General features: G+C 34.9%; 1 protein-coding gene across 1 annotated transcript in view; it reads left to right on the top strand.

The window, feature by feature from the left end:
* The first annotated feature begins 1,760 nt into the window (after positions 1-1,760).
* The window catches only part of LOC149420664 (venom carboxylesterase-6-like), a 42,844-nt gene continuing 21,648 nt past the window's right edge, over positions 1,761-22,956 (top strand). The window contains exons 1-2 of the mRNA XM_089636871.1: positions 1,761-2,021; positions 22,110-22,218. Coding sequence (XP_089492997.1) covers positions 1,815-2,021; positions 22,110-22,218 — 316 coding nt within the window. The 5' untranslated portion in view covers positions 1,761-1,814. The remainder of the gene's footprint in view (positions 2,022-22,109; positions 22,219-22,956) is intronic.

Below are 22,956 nucleotides of genomic sequence, written 5' to 3'. Positions count from 1 at the left end.
ATAAGCTTTACCGGAATGAATTCTGAATTCCTACTCGCCGGTGACGCCGGTTAGTGGCGCTTATTTTATTGAGCAGGAAGATAGTTTTCAACCAATTGCCAGTCTGGGATAAAAGAAACACTGTGCACAAGTTTTATTTCTTAATTTAAAGAAAGTATTCCTCAAAAGTAAAAAAAAATCTTGGTCTGACGTGCTCGACATTTTGTTAAAACTGACAGCTGCTGTCAGGCTACCGCACAGGTGGCGCAGATTTTACCCACGTTGTACGTGTCCACAAGTCGGCGCCAACTGCCGCCGATGAACTTAGGCACTGAGCACCGATAATCTAATCGCCGAAACACGCGTCCTTTGTGTTCGTACGCATGTCTCCACAACTCGGCGCCTATCTTCTTCGGCGGACTCAGGCACTGAGTGCTGGTAATCTGAAAGCTGAAACACGCGTTCTTTGTGTTCGTACACTTACCTAGTAATTTAAAACTTCCGGCAACTAACAAAAAAACATTGAAAAAAGCTCTTAAAAGCTATTTCCTTAGCAGTTTCATTAATGACTAACACAATCTTTCTCTGGAACTCCATAATAACATCTGCGTTTATTTATTTTAATGTATTTTATTTATTTGCCTTGTCCTTTCTAATGTTGTCTTTCCCAAAATGAGTTTTATAAACTCATTGGGAATAATACATTATTACTTTGTTATCATTTTGTAATGTATTATCTTGTAATAAAAAATAAAAAAATAAACAGTCATTCTTATTATGCGTAAATTTAGCATGTTATTAATAATAATACTTGGATGACTTGTATAGCGCCGTTTTTGTGCAAAAACACTTCAAGGGCTATTAATTAACTCCTTCCTGTTCCGTGTTTTAACAATATATATATACTCACCCTCTCTCTGTGAATGTCCTAATATCTATCTATTAAATGTAAGTGTTGTTAATATCACTTAAAATGGGCGAAGCCCTAGCAAGTGCCGCCCGCAGGGCCTAGCAGAAAAAACCGGCGGAGCGGGTTTTTAACTGCTAGTTTAGGATTAATACATTTAAATTACACTCTAAAAATATACATATTATCGTTACGAATTCGTCGGAAGTAAATGTGAGTCTCGAGCAAGCCCCCGTTATTAGAGTCTAATTTCGCCTTAAAGAACAATGGCGGTCCGTGAATTTTCGGTGAGTTAGAAGTGCTAAGATTAAATAATACGATATTATGGTGCTGTTGGAATTTGGAATGATGCGCCTCCCCAAACTGAATAATTTTCATACAAAAAATAATAAAAAAATATTAATAATGTAGTACTCTAGCTCAAGAAAAGTCTAGAAACGCCCCTGCTAATTAAGGAGGAAGTGCAAAACGGTTTACTAACCCAAAAATAATCACGATAACACAAAATTTTTACCGTGAAAATCTCAAATCATAATATCCTATACAGGTTCTTATTTAGATGTTTTGTTCGTAATTTGCGTAAAGTTTTTCCAATTTCAAAACGTCAACATAGATAAAATAACCAATTGTTTATTTACAAATTTTAAAACTGTTTTTTTCATATCATCGGTTGCGTTACGGAGATTATTATCAAACCGGCAAGTTTTCTAGATTAAAAATATAATAATAATGTTCGCCTGCCAATTGCCTGCATATTGATTGATTGAAGTTTTCTTTAGTTTTGGCCTGCATGACGATTAGCTCAAATAACACTATTCCAAACAGTTATAAATGTCCAGGAGGGAGTGAATTACACTCAGTTGTTTGGCAATCGCCGTCGCGGTGACTGCTGAGTCGGAATCTTCTTTCAACTGAGTGCGCTTTATGTATGATGAAATATTATATTCTGATCTGTGCGTTTGTGTGTGGCCTGTTCTTTGGAGGCTGTTCCGCGGAAGACGGGGATGATATTGTGTTAGATATCGCCCAGGGAAAGTTGGTGGGGGAATGGAGGACATCTTTTGGAGGACAACCCTACGGAGCCTTTGAAGGCATCCCTTATGCGAGGTCTCCGGTTGGAAAAAGAAGATTTAGGGTAGGTTTCGCTTTTATTTTTAATAATAAGAAAAAAGATTGTGTTTGATTTATTTTGTTTACATTATTAAAAGGTCGTTTCATTATTAAATTCGACTGCATGCAAAGGCTCTTTATATATCAATAAGTTTGGGTTATTTTAATAACTTATGCGTATTACCTAACCTCCAAACTTTGATTGAGAAAAAATGGATCTTTGATGCATCTTTTACCATTTTGAACTGTTTATTTTTACTTTATTTATTTAAGTGTGCAGAGGAATTCGACAAGTTACAATGAATTAAGATTATTTTTTCGATTTGTTGAATTATTAACAATTTATTTTTCATTCATTTTCCCTTTCCAAAATATAATTACGGAGTACAATTACCTAGATAGTATAATTACTTAGTGGCTGTCGAATTCTGCTCATGCAAAGGCTCTTTAAAAAAACAATACTTGATTTTGACATAAATATCTGATGGAGAAGTCGAAGGAAGTGTAAACCTACACGAAATATGTCTTAGGTTGTTAGTTTGGGTTATTTTAATAATTTATGCGTATTTCCTAACCTTCAAACTTGATTTATTTTTAAATAGAACCTTCATGCATCTTTTAACATCTCCCCTGACGCAAATAGTTGTTTCTTGTAATAATTTAAGTTGAAACCAAGTGCTATGTTTTATTTTTATTTTTTTTTTATTTTGATTATTTTTATTCGATAAGTGTATCTTAGTATGTTCTGCGTTGTGTTTTGGTTGATATGTTGGCAAGCTTTCGTTGGCAAGAAATTTGAAAATTATTTTTTAATAACAAAATGTATAACGACATATATTACTGTAATTAAATGGCCGTAATACAACGAAAGCAAATTTTAATTTACGTAATTGTAATTTTGAATACAGTATTATCCACCGTTCCGAATGCAAATAGTGGTCTTTTAACTATAAAATAATTACTAAATTAAGATAAATCAAAAAGTTTTTTTAATAATATTAGTACTAGCCGAAAGATTTGTCATCATTTCACTCTCTAAAAACATTATAAAACCACATTCACCACGGAAAAACATAAAAAATAGTCAATCTAAAGTTTACTTCTATCTCTCGGTACTCTTGGCGTTATGAAATTTGCTCAGCTTTTTTGTCAATTAATTTCTAAATTTGTAGTTCAACGAAACTGTTACCTTTGTAGCTGAGAAAATTTCAAGAAAATTTGTTTTTTTTTAAATGTTCCACGGTATCATCAATCGATAAAAAATAAAATATTCGACTACTTACTAAATTATTATTAATTTAAATTTCAAAATCCTAAAACAAAATAAACGGTCAATTTCCCTATTTTTTTAAATAACGTCATTTCACATTTTTTGTTTGCTAGGAGGAAGATCATTGTAGTAATAACTTATCCATCCAAAGAGTTTTGAGATGTCTTAGGACGGGTTATTTCACAGAATTTGAACAATTCATCACATTTCAAAGTTGATTTTCAAGTTCTGCGAAGGTTATATTCAAGTTCTGTTATTATTTCAGTTTCGTGAAACAACTGGCTAATAATGACACCATAACAAAACTTGAGTAGAACCTTCACAGAACTTGAAAATCAACATTGAAATTTGATGAATTATTCAAATTATTTGCGGTATTTTTGAAAAATCATTGCACAGATAATCTCAATTGATAGAATATTTTTACAATTTTATCGTATTTACTTTTTTCATATCTGAGGATCTCATGAGGAAAATGCCAGTTAATATGCGATTTTAGTTGTTAATCTGATCGGAGATTATTTTTTTAATCTTCAAATTGACCAATTGGGCTTCATAAATATTTGAAATGTCATGATTAAGCTATTTTCGATGGCTGCATTGAAATGATATAATATGAACGAATAAGATAAATTAACATTATCAGGTTAAAAATAAATAAAATTTTCGGATTATGAAAAATGATTTTTTGCATTCATCACCCGTTTTCCATAATCAAAGTAAATAACTTATTTTAGTCGCTCTGTTTTATTCGGACACGTCCCACATTCGGACATTTCCCGTCGCGTTGTGTTTTATTCGGACACGTCCTATATTCGGACATTTCCCGTCGCTTTGTGTTTTATTCGGACACGTCCTATATTCGGACATTTCCCGTCGCTTTGTGTTTTATTCGGACACGTCCTATATTCGGACATTTCCCGTCGCTTTGTGTTTTATTCGGACACGTCCTATATTCGGACATTTCCCGTCGCTTTGTGTTTTATTCGAACACGTCCTATATTCGGACATTTCCCGTCGCTTTGTGTTTTATTCGGACACGTCCTATATTCGGACATTTCCCGTCGCTTTGTGTTTTTCGATTTTATTTATATTTTAATATCAGATTTTGTCATTACATCGTGTACTTTAACTAGTGGATCCACGCAATACTTCGCTATTGCTAATGTCTTTCACGGGCGCCTGCGACTTCTTCCAGCATTCACTACTGTATACGACAATGTTATTTTTAAAAAAACTACATTACATCGACTCAACTACATTATATCTCATTACGGTACAGAGAGATTGCATTAAGTATACCTCGAGTGTCCCCGAATTTTTCTACCATTTAAACATCTCTAAACATTTCTGGTACTAATAAAAAAAAAAGAAATTTTCAACGATATCGGTAGACTGCTTTTCGAGTTTTGCGAGCACAAAAATAAACAGGCTGAATTTTTATATATTACTAGCTGACGTCTTCCCGGTGTTGCTCGAATTTTCTCTACTTTATATAAATATAATAAACATGTGTTGTATACATAAACCTTCCGGGAGAAATTATCTAAATGATAGTGAAAACCCTGTCAAAATCCGTTGCGTAGTTTAGAAGAACTAAGCGCGCAGACAGACGCGGATAGCGACTTTTTTTTATACTATTTACAGAAGATTAGACCAGTTAGAATTTAACTCAAACATTTGGAATGCATTTTATAATATAAGACTTTGTCCTGCCGCAGACCGCCTTCTATGTAGGGAAGTTAAAATTTGTGGTTGTTTGTATTTTTGGATGAGATGATCTAAAAAAATATATAAATTTTTTAAACGATTTTTAATATATTTCAAGCTAGAAATACATTCACAAAATTTCATTGAAATCGGTTGGACGGTTTCGGAGATTAGCGTGTACGAACACATTGACACGTGATTTTTGTTTATTAAGATAATTGTGGCCTTGCATTTAGAAACGCCATTATTAAAATTACACAAGGAGAACATGTTTTTAGACGATCAGAAAGAGGAAATTGATCATTATACGAAAAAAAAATTCAATTGAAAATGTTTGTATAAATCTTTCTGATATGCAGATAGGTGATAATTTCTGACAAACAGCTAGGTTATTCCTGCGATGAGTATTTCGTAATATTATCATAATGACCAAACCATCAAACCAGTGGCAGCTCGTGAATTTTGGGTGTACTCGAGTGCTAATATTGAAAAATGCCATGATTAATGTCATTGTAGCCGAAAACATTTTTTTTTACTATTCGCTTTTTTGTATGGAGATTTTCAGAAAATCGGTGCAGCGCACTGCCAATCTGAAATTTCCTGAAAATCTTCATACAAAAAAAAGAACTTAAATATTTAAAAAAATAATAATTAACCTTGAGTTAGCTCACATTGTGTGCTAATAATTTAAAAACTTTCGTATAATAATTAACATTATTTTTTAAACATAATAAATCTTTAAATTTTAAATTTAAACATATTAAAAAACACAAACAAAACATCAAAATTTGATGTGGACGTACTTTCTTAATTCCTTTATAAAATAAATCATATTTTTAATCTCAATCATGTCATTCGGGATTATATTGTAAAGTTGTACGGCCTAGTAGTTAATACATCAGAGATTTCTGGACAATCTTATTTGCTTTAAACAATTTAATTTTTGGTCGCCACAATATCATACTGTAGAATTTTTCTATCTTACACGGAGAAAACGTACTGATATTGTTAATTTATTAAACATCTGATCATATTATTTGTGTTCCTGTTAAAAACGGGACTGCGGGCCTTAAACTAATAAATTGACAAGTTTCCTAACAAACTGTCGGTAAAACACGAAAATGTTATGGGGATGTCGAAACACGTGTTCATTTTTGTATGTTCATTCCAATATTTTTGAAATTCGTTTTTATATTTATTAGGATAAGCGCAGCAGCGGGAATACGTGTTCAAACACAAGATAAAATTTATAATACCTCAGGAATTTGAAAGATAAACATATTTGCCAGATACATAGGCACGAAACGAGAAATGTATAATGCATAAAATTAGCTACTCGAACTAAATCGTACAAGCATGGACCAGGTCATAAAACATTGTAAATAATATTTCAGTAGAATTTAGTTAAACAAGTGAGATCATTTCTTTTTTAAATCTCCAGAAATGGTTCCTTCCGTAACTGCACTAAACCGCTCCCAATGATCAAAAGGGCAGAATAAAGTGTACAGGGCCTTCCCATCAATGTACAAGTACATATTCATTAACGTACTTGCTAGTTGGAAGCTAGTGCATTGTGCAGGCGTGATGTGGACGCATAAGAGCACAAAATCATGATGACTAACATTTTATTTTTATTTTTTATTATTTATTAACTTTCGGGAAATCAACAGTTTATATTTTATTTTTATTTTTGTTTATTGCAGAAACAAACAGTACATAATTACATAGATGACAATAGTTACAAAATTATAAAAGTTAATACAATAATTGGTACCAATGACATGTCGCTGACATATATGCATATGAGGTATATTATACATTTTACGTTAATTTACATTTTTAAGTTAAGTTAAATTAGTGTGCTGGGGAAGGAGAGAGGTGTGTGTGAGTGTTTGTGTGTGTGTGTACGTGTGCATGTGTGTCTGTGTGTGGTTGTATGTGTTATGTGTGCGAATTCAGTGTGCTAAAAAAGTTTTTCTTAAATAGAGGGAGAGAATCAAAAAATATATCGGTATTTGTGCTTGTTTGAATTGAGTTGAATGTTTGAAGGATGCGAGAAATAGGGGAATTGGCTGCAGCGTTTGTATTATTACTAGTTGTGTAAAAAAGGTTGGTGTGTCGAGTTCTTTTAGATATGGCCAAATAAAACCAATCATGGATTTCCTCCTTGTGATTTTACTTCTTCTAAGGTAGCATAATAAGGAATAAGTAATTTTAATTTGTAAGAAAGAAATATGAAATAAAAAATTTATACAAAACAAAAGATAATATAAAACGAAAAATTTAGAAACCAAAACATTTACAAAATATTTATAGGCATGGAGAGAGGTTATTGATATACATCAAATCGTAATAGAAATATAAACAATAGAGACATGATATTATTCACAAACCATCAGAGAAATATTCTTTTATGGACCTCTTGTATTCGGTAAGGTAGCAACTGAAAATATCCACCTTGGATAATGAGCTATTGTAATTATTGCATAGTCTGTTCGGGCAAGAACTCTGCTTAGAGTTCATTTTGCACAGATCCACCCTGAACAGGACAGAAAAGCGTGTTGATGAAACATGAAACAGAACAAGTCTCAACTGGGAATTGAACTCAGGATTTTTTTCTTACCTTGATGGGCATAACCTTCAAATTTTATTAAAAGAAGTTATTCCAATTTATTTATTTATTGCATCTCACTATACATAAATCATGTTTTTTCTCATAGGATAACATAGAATACTCACAAACATAAAGTAATACTACATACAAACACAAAATATTTCTAAAAGAAAGAAAAATATGTATTAGATGAGTTACCAGATGGGTAATTTGGCAGTATATTGTAATAATATTTGAACGATAACTAATCATTAATCATTATTCCCAAGAATAAACAAAGTAGATACTAAAGACAGCTAGGGTGACATTCAGTTTTTAGCAAACGGGTATTATATAAAATCCACCTGGGAGATTTTAAATAAAAAGGTGAAAACCGAACTAGACTCCAGGGAAAGAGCAAACGTCAATTAAAATGTTTTTTTATGGGCATATAGTATGTGGGTTACTCGTTAAGTTTTCTCAACAGCGTAACATACATGCCTACCAACATTACATTCCACGATAATTAAGTGAATAATTAGATAAATCCACATTATGGAATTTTACCCGGTTTGATTTGTCGTATATTCAATTCCCTACACAGTTTTAATGACTAAATAAAATACAAAAGAGGTTTTAAACCAGATTAGATAGGTAACTACGAACCATGGAGGAAATAAAACCTTATAACTAGTTTGGGTTCCAACAAACTAATGATTATTTAATGTTATTGAAATAACTTCTTTTAATGACATTTGAGAAGAAGGTAATACTAGTACGCCTCAACAATTTTATTATAACATTGTCGTGCTTTGTTCGAATATCAACATGATTTTATTAGATCACGCGTCGAGACAGACAAGCGTCACGAGTTGCATCTGCATTTAAAGAAAAACAATGAATAATCGCCATTTCGGTAATGAAAAAATATATTTGTTGTTGAAATATTTAAAAAATATATATCTTTGATGCGAAAGCGATAAGCGAAATCAACGCGTCGCGTCGTTTTAAATATATTGGATGGGGGTATATTTTCGAATGGGTGCTTCAGACTGCAAAATACGTCATCCGGCTTTGCTTCTGATATTGCGTAAAGACGAAAAAATACCCCAAAATAACGTAAGTGAAGAAGCCATGTACAGAAATATGCGACGCGCGGCCCTAGTGTATGGAACAGACCGACGATTGAATTTGCCGTAGCAAATCTCTAAATAGAGTGGGTATCTTAACCACATAACTGATGAAATCGTGTACAAACAACATTCGGTGCAGGGCCCGGTCTGATGGGCAGACCTACGGTCGAATTTTCCCTAGCAGGCCTAGAAAATTGATCTTTCCGTGGCGTTTAATTTTTTTTCTGCTGAACGTGTTACTAAAATCAAGGATGTTTCTAAAGGAATCCCTCAGGAGTTAATAAATTAATCATCTAGAAAGATAAAATCTGGTGCTTACTGCTGATTGTGTAATTTCAAAACGTTTTATAAAATTTTCAACCCGTTTTACAAAAAATATTTTAGTTGTACGATTCTGTTTTTATTCATCTTAAATATAAATCAGTAGTGATCTCGCTAAATATATATTATATTATCTCTATGAATTCGTTGGAATTAATTAAAATGTGAACCTCAAGCGAACCCCCGATACTAGAGTCTTGTGCCGCCTTAACAAACTGAAACTGACATGTTTGTTGAATTATAGTACCAACTTACTTTTTCCACGCCTTTTTATTGAACTGATTTTTTCTGAAATCGTGCACGGTGAAAAATGACTATTGCTGTTTTTTTTTAAATCTCTCTAATTATTGGTAAAAACGGGACCGCAGGCTGCTTCCTGATAAGATTTTAGTAAATTCGTAATAATATCGGAACACGTGTTTAATATAATGACAAAATGCGAAAATGGGATTTTTATGAACACGCGGTACTACATCGTGGCAATACATTGATATTTAACTATAAGTTTATCAGGACTTTTTTGATCAGATTTTAAATTATTTTATTTTTCTAGCGTTGATCTAAAGCACATGCGTGACAATGGAACTCATCATTTTTGTTAGACTTATCATATACAATGTATTTATTAACTGCTTCGCCATGTTCAAAGTATCGTTGTTAACGAGTTTTAAAATACTTGCTGCAGCTGTATGGGAATACTAAATAACTACGAGTATAGAAGAGCATTGGAAACAATGTAATCACATAACAGAATCGTCTCGATCTCTATACTGAAGTTAACTAAGCTGGGAACGCAGCACGGCTAACGGATAACCGTTAAAAATCCAATTTTATCTGTCCGATATTGCCCGTGAATGAAATGGACTGATCTAAATAAAACTGCCGTACTTTGGATGTGTGAAATCTGCCATGAATCGGCAAAACTTTCAGACATTACAGACCTCTCTTTTCAAATGTTATCTTATTAGAGATGCCTTTGCCCAAAGGGAGACTTTCCATAATAATAAGAAGTGGCTTACATTTTGTTGGAGACTGTTTTTGACTATCAGATATCGCGCCCGAAGGCAGAGTCCCGATATACCACCGCATAGTAACAGCACTGGGGGTCTAGCACGATAAAATTGATAACTTAATAATATCGCAAATAAACATCCCGAGCACGATTGCGCCAGCGATAGCCGAACAAATATTGACGAGAAAATTTAATTGGAAATCGTGCGATACGATATAATCACTGGCGCATTTGGCTAATAATTTACATTCGTAAACGTCAAACCGCCGTGTAAAAAATAAAAATACTAATAAATTGAAAATGTTGAGTTGGACACTACATTAGTTAGTTAGTTAATAAGGTGTTTAGTCTTAACTGAAACCTTTCGATTCTCCATGCTGGAACGGTATCAATTGATCGCATGTTAGATGAAATAATTAAGTCTAGGGACCGTGTATAGCATTTATTTCGATTCTAAGAGCTTCGTTAGTTCACCTCCATTCATAAATAAGCCAGTTATTTTGCATAACAAACGACATTATTTAAAAGTATATTGACAGCTTATGTGACACCGAGAGACCGCCCTAAGTCCGTTTTATTATTAACATTGAGGTATATAGATGGAGTCAACATTAGCGTTCGATGTATGAGCCACTTACATCGGTGCATTGTCCGCTGTGAGATACCATGAGCTTCAGTCGGTTACAGGCATGTTACAAGCGCTCGCCGGGCATGAGATATTATGCAAATCGTACTGGAAAAGATAGGAAAAGCAATGATATAACCTTTCATCGTTAAATAGGGTTTAACCATAATTAGTATTCGTGTAAATTGGCTGTTTAATGTTAACAAACTGAAGGAGCGCTTTAAGTTTGTGCGCCGGTAACCCAAATGTTACAGTCGGTGGCTCGTCGGAAGGATTCGGGTGACATCAACAGCCGCCACACCCCCCTTGCTACTTCCGACACGGGAACAATATATACTCTACACAACCCAATGATCATTACTTCCATTCCACCGCATCTCGGGGACTTCCCTTCTTACGATAACAGTACGAAGCATGCATGAACAAGTGAGTTGTAGGTATTTCTATGAAAACACGTGTAGCAATTAATCATAACAAGTACATTTTTTATGCGTCTTGACGCTTATAGACGAGAACTTGTTTTAGATCAAACATTACAATTATTAAGAGTCAGACACGAGCGTATTCATATGTATAAAAAGGAGAAGAGGTAGGTACCTACCTCAGATGATAATCAACGTCAACGACCTTCACGTTTATTGCACAATGACGTTTAATTTAGAAAAATCAAACCGGATTTGTGTGCTCTTCATTTTTTAAAGAATTTAACCGGTTGGTTGTTTCATCAATGTGAAGTTCAAGCAAGGTTGATTGCTTTAGGCAGATTCGTTTTTAACAGATTGTGTGCGTTGTAAGCAATATTCCCGCTAAGGTGTACCGTACCACACCGATCGCACATCATTTAAAAATTGTCCGCACACATGTTTTCATCTTCCGCACCACACTGAAGAAAGGAATGTGTCACCCGATTTTTATTTCCATTTTTGTTTACTCAAAAATAACCAGTATTTTATGCTAGGTTCTCAGGGTTGGCACAATAAATTACATTGATCGAACACTTTATGAATTAACCCTTGTTTTAAGATTGTCCTGTTATTCTATTCGTGTTTTTTTCGCTTGTACAGGAGAAGTATCAACAGAGGTACTATTTAGTTTTACCGTGACTGTTTCCTTGTTTTGTATCTGAGAAACAATGCATATATACAGGGTTTTCCAATAAGAGGTGTTATTTTAAATAGCCCACTATTTCGGTAGATGTTACTTTTGAAGCTGTCATTTTTTGACATTTGACAATTAGAAACTACGTCATTGATAAAAATGAAACGATACACGCTTCAACAACGCATTGAAATTATTAAAATTCACTATTATTAATTATTAGAATTCCATAGAAAAATCATCTTGAGTGATGAGGCCCATTTCCACATCGGTGGCTTCGTCAACAAGCAAAATTGTCGCATCTGGGGCTCGGAAAACCCAAGAGTTATTGTTGAAAAGCCTCTCTATCCTCAACGTGTGACTGTTTGGTGCGGTTTATGGTCCGGCGGAGTCATTGGACCTTACTTATTGTAGCGGGTGAAGTTAGTACAAAATAATGATGCTAGATCTTGTACTGATATTTATTGGGGAGCTGTTTGTAACAAAAGAGGCGCACAACTAACGTGCATCGCCTTTTATAAGATCTTGCAAGCATTCCATCTCGCTTGCACTCATCCACATTTGTACAGACATCACATGAAGGAACATTATCGTGTAAGAAAATAGTTTTTTATGATCTACATATTTTATATTTTTATTTTATTATTACGTATTTCGTGGTACATAAACTTCATACATTAATTTTATCTACGCATGAACGTCCATATTTGCATTCTACTCTATTTTTTCATTTAATATTTCGCACAGATAAGTTGATGGGCCGCAAACACAATGAAAACATTAGACGGAACGTTGGTTGTAAGGTGTATTCTTGATTCCACTAAGTAATTTTCTCCCAACTCTGGGAGAGTTCAACGCGTCAGCCTCCAGGTAAAAACATGCGAGACGAGTTATTAATTGTATACATATTCATTTTATTCAGGCGTTGCTTTTTTTGCTCATGTTTCTGTCTGCAAATAGTTTTTTATATAAAATATAATAGGTTCTTAAACAGGCGTTTGACAGACACCTGCCTAATTTTAGCTGTCTAATTAATAATGACCGGTCAGTGGTTGTGTTATCATTGCGGCTAGGTCTCACACAGGCGTCGTGATTTCAATTCCTTGGCTGGCTAAGTCCTCCACTGACACAAGCAATTTTCAAATTACTGTCATGTTCGAAATGATTTGAGATTTTCACGGTTAAAAGGATAACAGTGGTTTATTTCTGGGTTTTTACACGCATCGCTTACACATTTGCCCTGATGATGGACACTGTAATGCTGTCTGTAACGTTGGTTAAATAAGGAGGTAGAGCAACACGGCATAATTGCCAAAAAAATAAATCACATTAGTATTGTCAGGTTATTCGTAACCTGGGAATGTTTATTTTTCTTTTAAAGTAAAAAATAAATAAAAGCTATTTATTTTGTTTGTTCTATTTCTTGCCAAAAATTCCGTTTTTATCGCTAAATAGGTGCCGAATAGAAATATGAAATTATAATTAAAACGTAAATATACTAATGAAACAGAAATCATTATTTAAATCCACAAATTCTGATCCTGAAGCAGAAATCAATATTTTAATACAACAAATCTGATCACGAAACAGAAATCATTATTTAAACCAAACAATTCAAAGCATTAAACGAGATTTTTTTCAATAATAGTTTTATTTATTCACGTAAACAACGTAATTTTTTCAATATCAATATTTATTTTTTCATGCATTCACCATAATTTGTTCAATAATACTATTTATTTATTCATTTAAACAACATATTCATGTTTTCAATATTAATACTTAGTTATTCACGTAAACAATTATTACCTACAGCGTATAATAAAAATAAGTATAAAACAATATTATTTTACCTAACTCATAATAAATCTACATTAAATTGGTTGTTGTGTGTATGCTGTATGGTATACGGGCGTGTTATTTAATTTGATTAATACACGTACCTAATTCAAATTACTTTTCTCGTTTAATCTTTCAGTTTAAATATTTAATGTAGAAGGTATATTAATTTCATTGTATTATTCGTAGTGAATTTATTTTTTCCGGTACGGAAATAAAGCACTTTAATCATTTAGCTTTATATAAAAATATCATGGACAGATTTTTAAAAAATGAATTAATAGCTATTATAGTCGCCATTACCTGAAAAAGTCGCCGTTTCTTGGAAAAAAATATTGTAAAACTGTGAGAGGGTCAAACAACCATAACAAGTTAGCTGAACACCTGCGTTTTGTGTTTCTATTCAAACAATCAATGTCAATAACTCGGTCAAAAGGTGTCCTTCATACGTTCGTAAAAGGATATTTTTTTACGTTTAGTTATATATGTTAGTTACGGTGTTACTAAAACGTGAGTCACTGTCTTTTTTTACATTAGCTCCACACAGAAGGCCCTGAGGAAAATAATTTCCATCAGGGCCTATGTCATTTTTAGGGATACAGTATGGTAAAAGAAGCAGAGGAACATCTGGGAAGGAAAAGGGTTTGAGGGGTAGGTAGGAATAATAATAGTATGAATTGATCCGTCCCACTGCGGTGGGATGCGATGGGTCGAGAGTACTCGAGAGGAGAGTTATCTTTCTCAACCAGACTCTACAAATCTGTCCGCTTCGCGCAGTGGTGTACAGGCGCATCCGCCACCAAGACCTGGACAATCACCCCGTGAACCCGGTCACCAAACTCAGCGAACCACTTGGGGTGACCTATGGCAGAAGTGTTGGTTATCCAATGAACGGTTCTTGGGGCGGCGGTACCCGCACCCGCATCCCAAATTATAATTATAATCTAGTTAGCACGTTTTCCCCCGAAATGCGTCAGACGAGCCGCCAAGTAGGTATCACCGTTTATATAAGTGAATAAATACGACCCTAATTTATAACTTAATTTTCATAACGCAATTTTTATAAAATTTAAACGGTACATTATAATGATAACTTCTTTAATATATTTTTATTGAATACTTCTCTTATGTGGGCCCACTAGGTATCACGACTTTTGTATTATTTTCTATTTTTTTTATGAAATCCTTACTGTTGACTTGATCAAATTAAAATTTTATTTTTTTTAAAGCTCGATCGTTTATTTTGTGTTTAATTACGATCGGAATAATAATACACAATTTGGCTATGTTCTATGTCTAAAAGTTGTATTCCTTGCGGATGTTAGTATGTTATTTTAGTTCTGGTAGATCTATTTGTTTGTGTGGAGTTATTACATAGTTCATGTTTGTGTGTGATTTAATAGTGTATATTATGCATATAGCTGTTTTATGTCAAGTACGTCCAAAGATATAGATTGTACTTGTTAATAATTATAATACTTGCTGTAGTCTCATTAATCACCCGTATAATTAAACATTCATCATTATAACATGTAGGAAAGGTATGTTTAATTTGGACCTTGATCATTTTTTTTAATTGCTAAAGGTATTATAGACAGCCCTGATTTACGTAGCCTAGTTACCAGAGGCGGCTATAGGAGCCCAGAAGTGGAAGGTCAATCGAAAAAAAATTGAATATGAGATGTTAACAAACATTATGCGTGGGAAAAATAAAAAATATATGTATTGTTTAATTATGTTTACAAGACAAGGTTCTTATGCAAAGCAAAAAGATAACAAATTATTAGCCTGAAACACAAATATAAATTGAAAAATGCCGCCGACGGGAATTGAACCCGCACTCTCTGATTGCCAGTCAGGTGCATTCAAGAACCACTGTGCTACGTCGGTTTATTTTTAACCGTAAAATACTTCAATAAATACTAGTATTTTAAATATTGAAGACAATATTAGTGATTCTTAAAACGAAAATCTGAAACAGAAAAATCAGAAAAGGAAACGGTCACATCTGGGACTCGAACCCAGGACCCTTGTCTTTCCGGGACAATGCTCTACCAACTGCGCTAATGGGACCCTTAACTAGTATTTTACTAGTATTTGACCCCCAACTAGTATTTTATTCAACAATTATTCGTTTTGATTTCTTTTTGGCAGCATTTATTTTTTCAATTTATATTTGTGTTTCAGGCTAATAATTATTGCTTATAATAATTTGTTAAAATAATATGTGACTCTCACAAATTATTTTGTAATAATTAACTATTAAATATAAAAACAATAAACGGGCTCATTATAAAATATAAGCATTAGGTTTATAGTTTATGTGTGTCAATAAGACACGTGTAGGCAATATTACTTGTATAAAGTAAATGCGATGTGGCTGCAACCGAGATTCCGATGGGAATTATATCAACGCGCGAGATTAACAAACAAAAAACCCGTTAGGAGCTTGTATGGGATGCTGCATACATGAGAGTATAATTATAATTATTTTGTAATGAAACTGTTTTCTTTAATCCCATGTTGATTGAATAGTGCGTTAGCTGTTAATTTAATATCGAGACAGTTATTTGTACTACATTATACCTAGGCATATTTGGAGTAAAAAATGTAGATGGCATTTTTTGCTGTTTTTTTGTTCAATAATTAACAAAACATATATTTTTTTATCATACGTCGCCACTGATAGCACTGCCGCACGTCACAATATATCGCGTGATACGCGCTCCGTCTCGTCTGTATGGTGCTGCTGGAAAGAGACAGAGTGTGTTTTACGTGATGCGCTAGGTATATTTAGAAAAAAAATTTTTTTTTTTTTTTTAATTTGTATTGTTTTTAAAGGTTCTACCCTTCCTATCTTCTTAACGAATTAATATTTTGTTACGTTTGATTTTCAACTTCTCGCGGTTTATCAACCCTTCAATCTTAACGAATTAATATGTCACGTTGTGTAATTTTTTGTTTCGACAGTGATTAATTCATTGAAGGATCCTTTTAATTGGATGTGGTAACTTTGGTTCTTTTTAGATGAGGCGTGTTACATTCTGTATGGTTTGAAAATAAGACAATGACCGACTACCCTGATTTTAACTACCTTTTCCTACCTTGTTTGCTCGCCCAAACGTTTCCGGTTGCTGCAGTCGATAATGTGCTAATATAATGAGACAATTAATTACAAGTACATGAAATTCGCTATAGACAATTCAATTCAAGATGCACAAAATTCTTAGTTAATGATTTGACTATGGATTGTTAGTTTTGTGAGTTATTTCTATGAGTAGGTATTTTTGGGAATAGCTAGAGACAAAACATGTGTTGCTTTCGATTGGTCTCCGTCCAAATCCCAACCATCAAAGTGACCAGCTCGAGAGCAGCCAAGTTGATGGTCCAATCCCAACACCTCCAGAAATTAATTGAATATCGCTCAGCGACAGATGAAATAATGACATGTTTTGCCTCCTGCCGGAGGGTGATGAAGGTGGAATGTGGGTCCTTGGTGGTAACTGATGATGTTGATGTTGATGATGAATGATGAAGATTCATCTTATACCGTTAGGTACAAGGAGCTGCTCCGGTCCGGTGACATGATAGCCTGGTGTCAGGAACCATTTGGGTCACGTGGGTAGCGCGAGGTTTAGGTCGCGTCAACCTCCCCCAAATCGATGATGAGTTAAGCTTCGCCAGTATGCCGAAAGTTAGGAGTCCACTCTACTAACCTCAAACATAAACATATACTGAAGTGGTTTGCATCAGCAACGTCAGGAGTTCGGGAGTCCCGTGAACACCCCTCTGGTTTACGCTCGTAAGAATAATGATGAATTCAGCTTCAGTTTGATCGACTTCGCCTCTGCAGTCACGCTACTCCAAATAGCTCCTGGCTCCAGTCTATACAGCTTCTCGTTCCAGTAGAGGTAATGACACATATTTATCATATGTACAATACAGAACATACTTCAAGTCTTTCGTCCACACTCAAAATAGTCATGTCAATATTTAATTTGAATGGGGCGTCCATCCGACATAACGAGTGTTTCCGAGACGGGAGATTTTACCCCACTTCAAAGTCATGGTCACTCGCTCTATCGTTTGTCACCCTCCGCTCGCTTCAAATATCAAAGAATGGTAGAAAGTGATATCCTCGACTTCCGGCGCTAAGGATCAGGGATACTGGAATCATCAGGTCGTGAATCTGAAATCATCCGATCTCCGGCAGCTCAAACGGTTTCAGTCGGAGTCAATTTCCAACCTAATTCTGGATGACTTCTCCTCCTATAGTGGGGTAAGTACTTATTGAATTTGGCAGGAAAGACGTCAGAAATCGCCGAAACAACTTCATATTCGTCACGATCCCTTCGTTCTGTCAGCGAGAAAATCCTCCCCATACGCCAGACAAGAATAGCATAGCCCTTATCCGCTTTGTTCCTTCGTCTACCAGCTAACTCAAGTAGGAAAGCCCATTAGCAATCTTCGTTCCCTTCGATTTGAACTCCGTGAAAAGCGTCCTCTCACCAGCTGAAAATACTCGAAACAGGGGTCTATTCAGGGTGACTATCCAAGGCTGGTCCGCCAACACCTTCGACAGAAACCGATGCTTTTACGGGAATAACTCAACCACACCTGAGCAGGGGAAAAGCCGGCGCTGCTCTACTGAAAATAGACTTTATCTCGGTATCCAGGGTTATCGACTTTGCTAACACAAAAGTCCCTATTAGGCAAGCCAATCACAAATTTCGTTCCCTTCGCTTTTGTCGCTTTGGTAAGATAGGACAGCCTACGGAAAATTCGTACACTTCGTCCCCGCCAAACTTATGAAAAATGAAAATCTCACTTGATAGAATAGGAATGCCAGACAGATGCATTCTCTCGGCGGCTAGCTTCAATCCGCTGCGTTATCCCGATTCAAAATTGAATGAAAATTATATGCTAACAGAGAAACCCCTGTAATAACTACAATAGACCGTAGCCTTCACAAAGTTCGTAAAACGGACTTGGAAGTAGGTATTAGTGGTACGTAGGTATACGCACGTGGCTCTAATAGTTGGAATAATGGTGCACTCACTGTACATGGCTAAGTGAGAGTGATGGTCGAATAAGTTATATTTAATTAAATATATTCTATGAATTCCGTGAAGAATAAGTTGAATTCCCAAGGAGGATACGATAACTCATTGTCAAATAACAGGCATTGAAGCATATAATTTACCGTTCCATTCTTTACCACTCCGCCTATAGGTATCTGATTGTTTCGACTAATAACCGTTCGCCGAATTATAAAACATCGCATAATTACAATGGTTTATATTTTATAAATTTTGACGCTAAATATAACTACTGGAGAGTTATTAAATCATTTTAAATTGCAGAAAAAATTGTCTAACTCATAAATAATGTCTATTGTTGAATGATCTAAAGCTAAACTAACCAAGTCCCAGGCGGCCCCAACACAATAGGTGATTTATGGCCTCTCCTGCTAAAAGGGTCCGAACTCCATTCTTCTGTTGAAGATTTCAACACAATTACCTATAGCATTCAAGTCAAATACTCTTACTTCAAAATACAATTGAATTATCTGGTTTACATTAGGGAAACAAGTGTCAATAATTAGATTATAATAGACTTACCGATACATACTATGTTAAACACTCTTACTTCAAAATACAATTGAATTACTTGGTTTACATTATGGAAATAAGTGTTAATAATTAGATTATAATAGACTTACCGATACATCTTAGTGTCAACAATCCAAATAATTATAAAAAACAAACACAGTCACATGCAGTAAAATACTCATGCTGTTAGAAAACCACACCTTCTACACCAAATGACTTTAGCCGTGTTCGCGTCCCGACGATTATTTCTTGTTGACGCGCTTCCTAGTTTTTACTGACTCGATTATCTTAAAACGCTGACCGATCCTGATTATTCCTGACCGTCTCCCAGACCTTGAAACTCTGACCCCCTTGACTCTATTTGACCGCCTCCCAACGTTTTCAAAACCTGACTCTCTTGAACCGCTTTTTTCACCCTCGACTATCGACTTCCTTCTCCCGTTCTTCAACGCTAACTGTCTCGACCGTCTCCCCGCGCTTTCAAATCCAGACTCCCTTCCCAAACCAACCCCCAAATCGCCATATGCGATTTATAATTTATGTCTTTTTGAATTCTCGAAATTTCGTGTATTCAATGGCAGAAACTCACTAAAAGACCCCATCAATTATGAGCTCTAGAACCCGTCACATTAATTTAAATCGTTTCAAAACCAATAAATTGTTACTTCTCCAGTAAACTGTCCAATTCTTTTCAAAAGAATGAAACACGACTCTTCCAGCCCAGTGGCGTGTTGGCCTACCAGTTTTTAGCCTCTTTTCAAATTACCAACCTAATTCTAGAATGTAGTAAATAATTTTGATGTGATAGTTTTATTTTTAAATCTTCTTGCGAGATTTTAATTTACTTAGGCAAATTCCAAACTCGTCCTGTTAAAATGTTATTTACCTCGCTATTCATAATTATAATTTGTCTAAATCCTTAGAAAAATTACGTAACTATATTTAACGGCGTATTTCATACTTAGAAAGTCACTTAGTCACAAGTTGAATTGTTTCTTATTGATCTTGTTAGGGTTTTTTTTCTATCCGCCCCAAACTAAATTCGTCGCTACTCCACTGAATAAAATCTAAGAATTCAAACCACCCCGGAGGTCTCTGACGATACAGTGCATGTTCCAAGTTTTTTTTCCTACCCTAATAAATTTAAGCACTTGCTCTTAGAATAACTTTAAGGCCAACATCTGGAAGTCTCTATTTCGTGAGATCGACTGAAAATTTCTTTCTCACCATAATAAATCATTAATAAAAAAAATTATCCCAGGGCGAGTCCATTACAAATTGAAAAAAATGTCATCGGACAGCAAAATTACATTGCACATTTTTTGCTCAAAATACGCTCATAATTGCTGGCCTGATACATTAAAGGCTGATATACTGTGCTGATGCACATGTGTTGTAAACAATATTAATAGTTAAAAACGGGACTGCAGGCTTTAAACGAATGAATTGACGGGTTTCCTAACAAACTGTCGGTAAAACACGAATATGTTGGTTGTCGGAACGCGTGTTCATAAATATTCTAATATTATGGCTTTACGTCATTATACTTATCAGGAAAAGTATAGCTGCATAAACACGTGTTCGAAATATTCTGAATGGATTACGGATTAATATTTTATTAAGAAATGGATAGCAACGTGTTTGACAGTATTTTAATAAATCAGCCATACTCATTTTCTCATGTACGTGCCGTACCTCACCCCAAGTGGTTCGCAATTCGTTCGTTTGGTGATTTAGCAGGGGTGCCCGGGTTCATGGTTGAGATTTGAACAGGTTTTGGTGGTGGTTGCGTCTGTCCACCAACTGCGTGGCAGGCCGGATCGGAGGAATGTAATTCGGTTGAGGGAGATCCTTCGACTTCTACAGGAGGATCCTGGAGAGATGTATTCATAAGTCACTCCTGGTTCTGAGCACACTGATCCACAGATTCCTAACTGGCCCTCATGCCTTTTTCCTTCCGAGGACTTTCTCTGCTTATAAAAAGACCCTCCAAACAGTATCCCCAAGACGACATAGGCTTTGAAGGAAATTATTTTGTGCATTTACTAGCATTCAGCACATTTCAAACTGTGCGGAAATTCCAGTGAAAATTAAATATTTTATTTATTATACAGGTTGTTCAGGGTACGTCCCTGCACAACCTGTAACAACCGTGACTCACTTTAACCAAGTGATTGCTGACATTATTTGATATAAAAAAAATGTTAATTAAATTTTGGTCTCCTGTGACAATTTAGATGTTTTTTTTAATAAAAATCAGTAATATAAATAAAAATTTAAAAAAAAATCATGCACGTACCTTAACAGCCTGTATAATAACTTTCTGGAAAATATTTCGAAAACATTCAGAAAATTGTTGAATATTTAATTGTAATATTACGTACCTATTAATATATAATAATATTATGGTCAGCTCTGTGGTTGGGTATGTTGTGAGGCTGAAGGGAAGGGCTGGCCCTGGGCCGCACCGGGTGCCAAGGAACCAAGGAACCAAGGCTTTGATAATACCTGACATCTAATACAGCGCCCTTGAGGTTTTTACTAGCACCAGGCGCCGTTTGGGCGCTTCTCATGGCCGGCCATGGAAGGAGGACTAAAAGAGATAGAGAAGTTTACGAGACTGTGAGAACCCAGGTCGTCTCTCAATGGGGTCATGTAACCGGCGGAGCCTCTCTCCTTCCATATAGAGGGGTTTTAGGAACTACGTGTGGCATGCACGGTGAGACACGAAATCATCGTCTATGTATTTATACTTGTATACTTGTATTCCCCCCAGTATTGCAAACTCTCGCCTGATATTTGGCAGGATTATATTTGCCAGTACGTGGAGCCAGGAATGACTTCATCGACCATATTAAATATTTACATTAATTATGATTTTTTTCCTGTCATTTTTATAGGACCCACAACGAGTGAAGAAATGGTATGGAGTTTGGCAGGCCAAGAAATTATCCAACATCTGTGTGCAGTGGTACGACCAGTTCGATAGTGGGGACGACGATGTAGCAGGTAAAACATACAAGTTACACTATACAAAGTTCACAAATCACTGAACAGGGCTGGAATCTATGTAGATTTTAATAAAAAACTGATTTCGCCAGTTTACAATCTTTATTTATAGGATCCAGGCAGACCAAATAAATTGTACTTAAAGGATCCTGATGGTAGTCCAAATAAATTTAACTTAAAGGATCCTGATGATAGGCCAAATAAATTTTACTTATAGGATCCTGATGGCAGACCAAATAAATTGAACTTATAGGATCCTGATGGCAGACCAAATAAATTATACTTATAGGATCCTGATGGCAGACCAAATAAATTGTACTTATAGGATCCTGATGGTAGTCCAAATAAATTTTACACAAATTTTTTTTTCCTAAAAACAAAAGTGTTGCGAAAGTAATGAAAAAAGTTTGGTGAAGTTTCCTTACTACGCTAACAGCTAAATACGTCTAAATTATTGAAATAACACTTGTTTCATCTTAATTAGTACAAAAGAAACAAGAATTTACCTCGTGGGAGATGGAAAAACATTCACCAAATAGGTTATTAGGTTCTTAGTTTGGGTTATTTTAATAATCTGTGCATATTTTTTAAGTTTTCTTTATTCAATATATTGTTGATTACAGTCATTGAGAATTTTTCGACCACCATGCCGTGTTGTGGAATCTTTCGGCAAACGTCACTAACAAAATGGCTACCGCCGCTCCGGGAACTATTTATTGGATAACCAACACCCCTGCC

This window comes from Hesperophylax consimilis, chromosome 10, assembly GCF_061612785.1.
Source record: "Hesperophylax consimilis isolate HC1 chromosome 10, BYU_Hcon_1.0, whole genome shotgun sequence".
In the NCBI taxonomy this organism is placed as follows: domain Eukaryota; kingdom Metazoa; phylum Arthropoda; class Insecta; order Trichoptera; family Limnephilidae; genus Hesperophylax; species Hesperophylax consimilis.
Note: the sequence above shows the minus strand (reverse complement) of the source record. Positions and strands in the feature narration are given on the sequence as shown.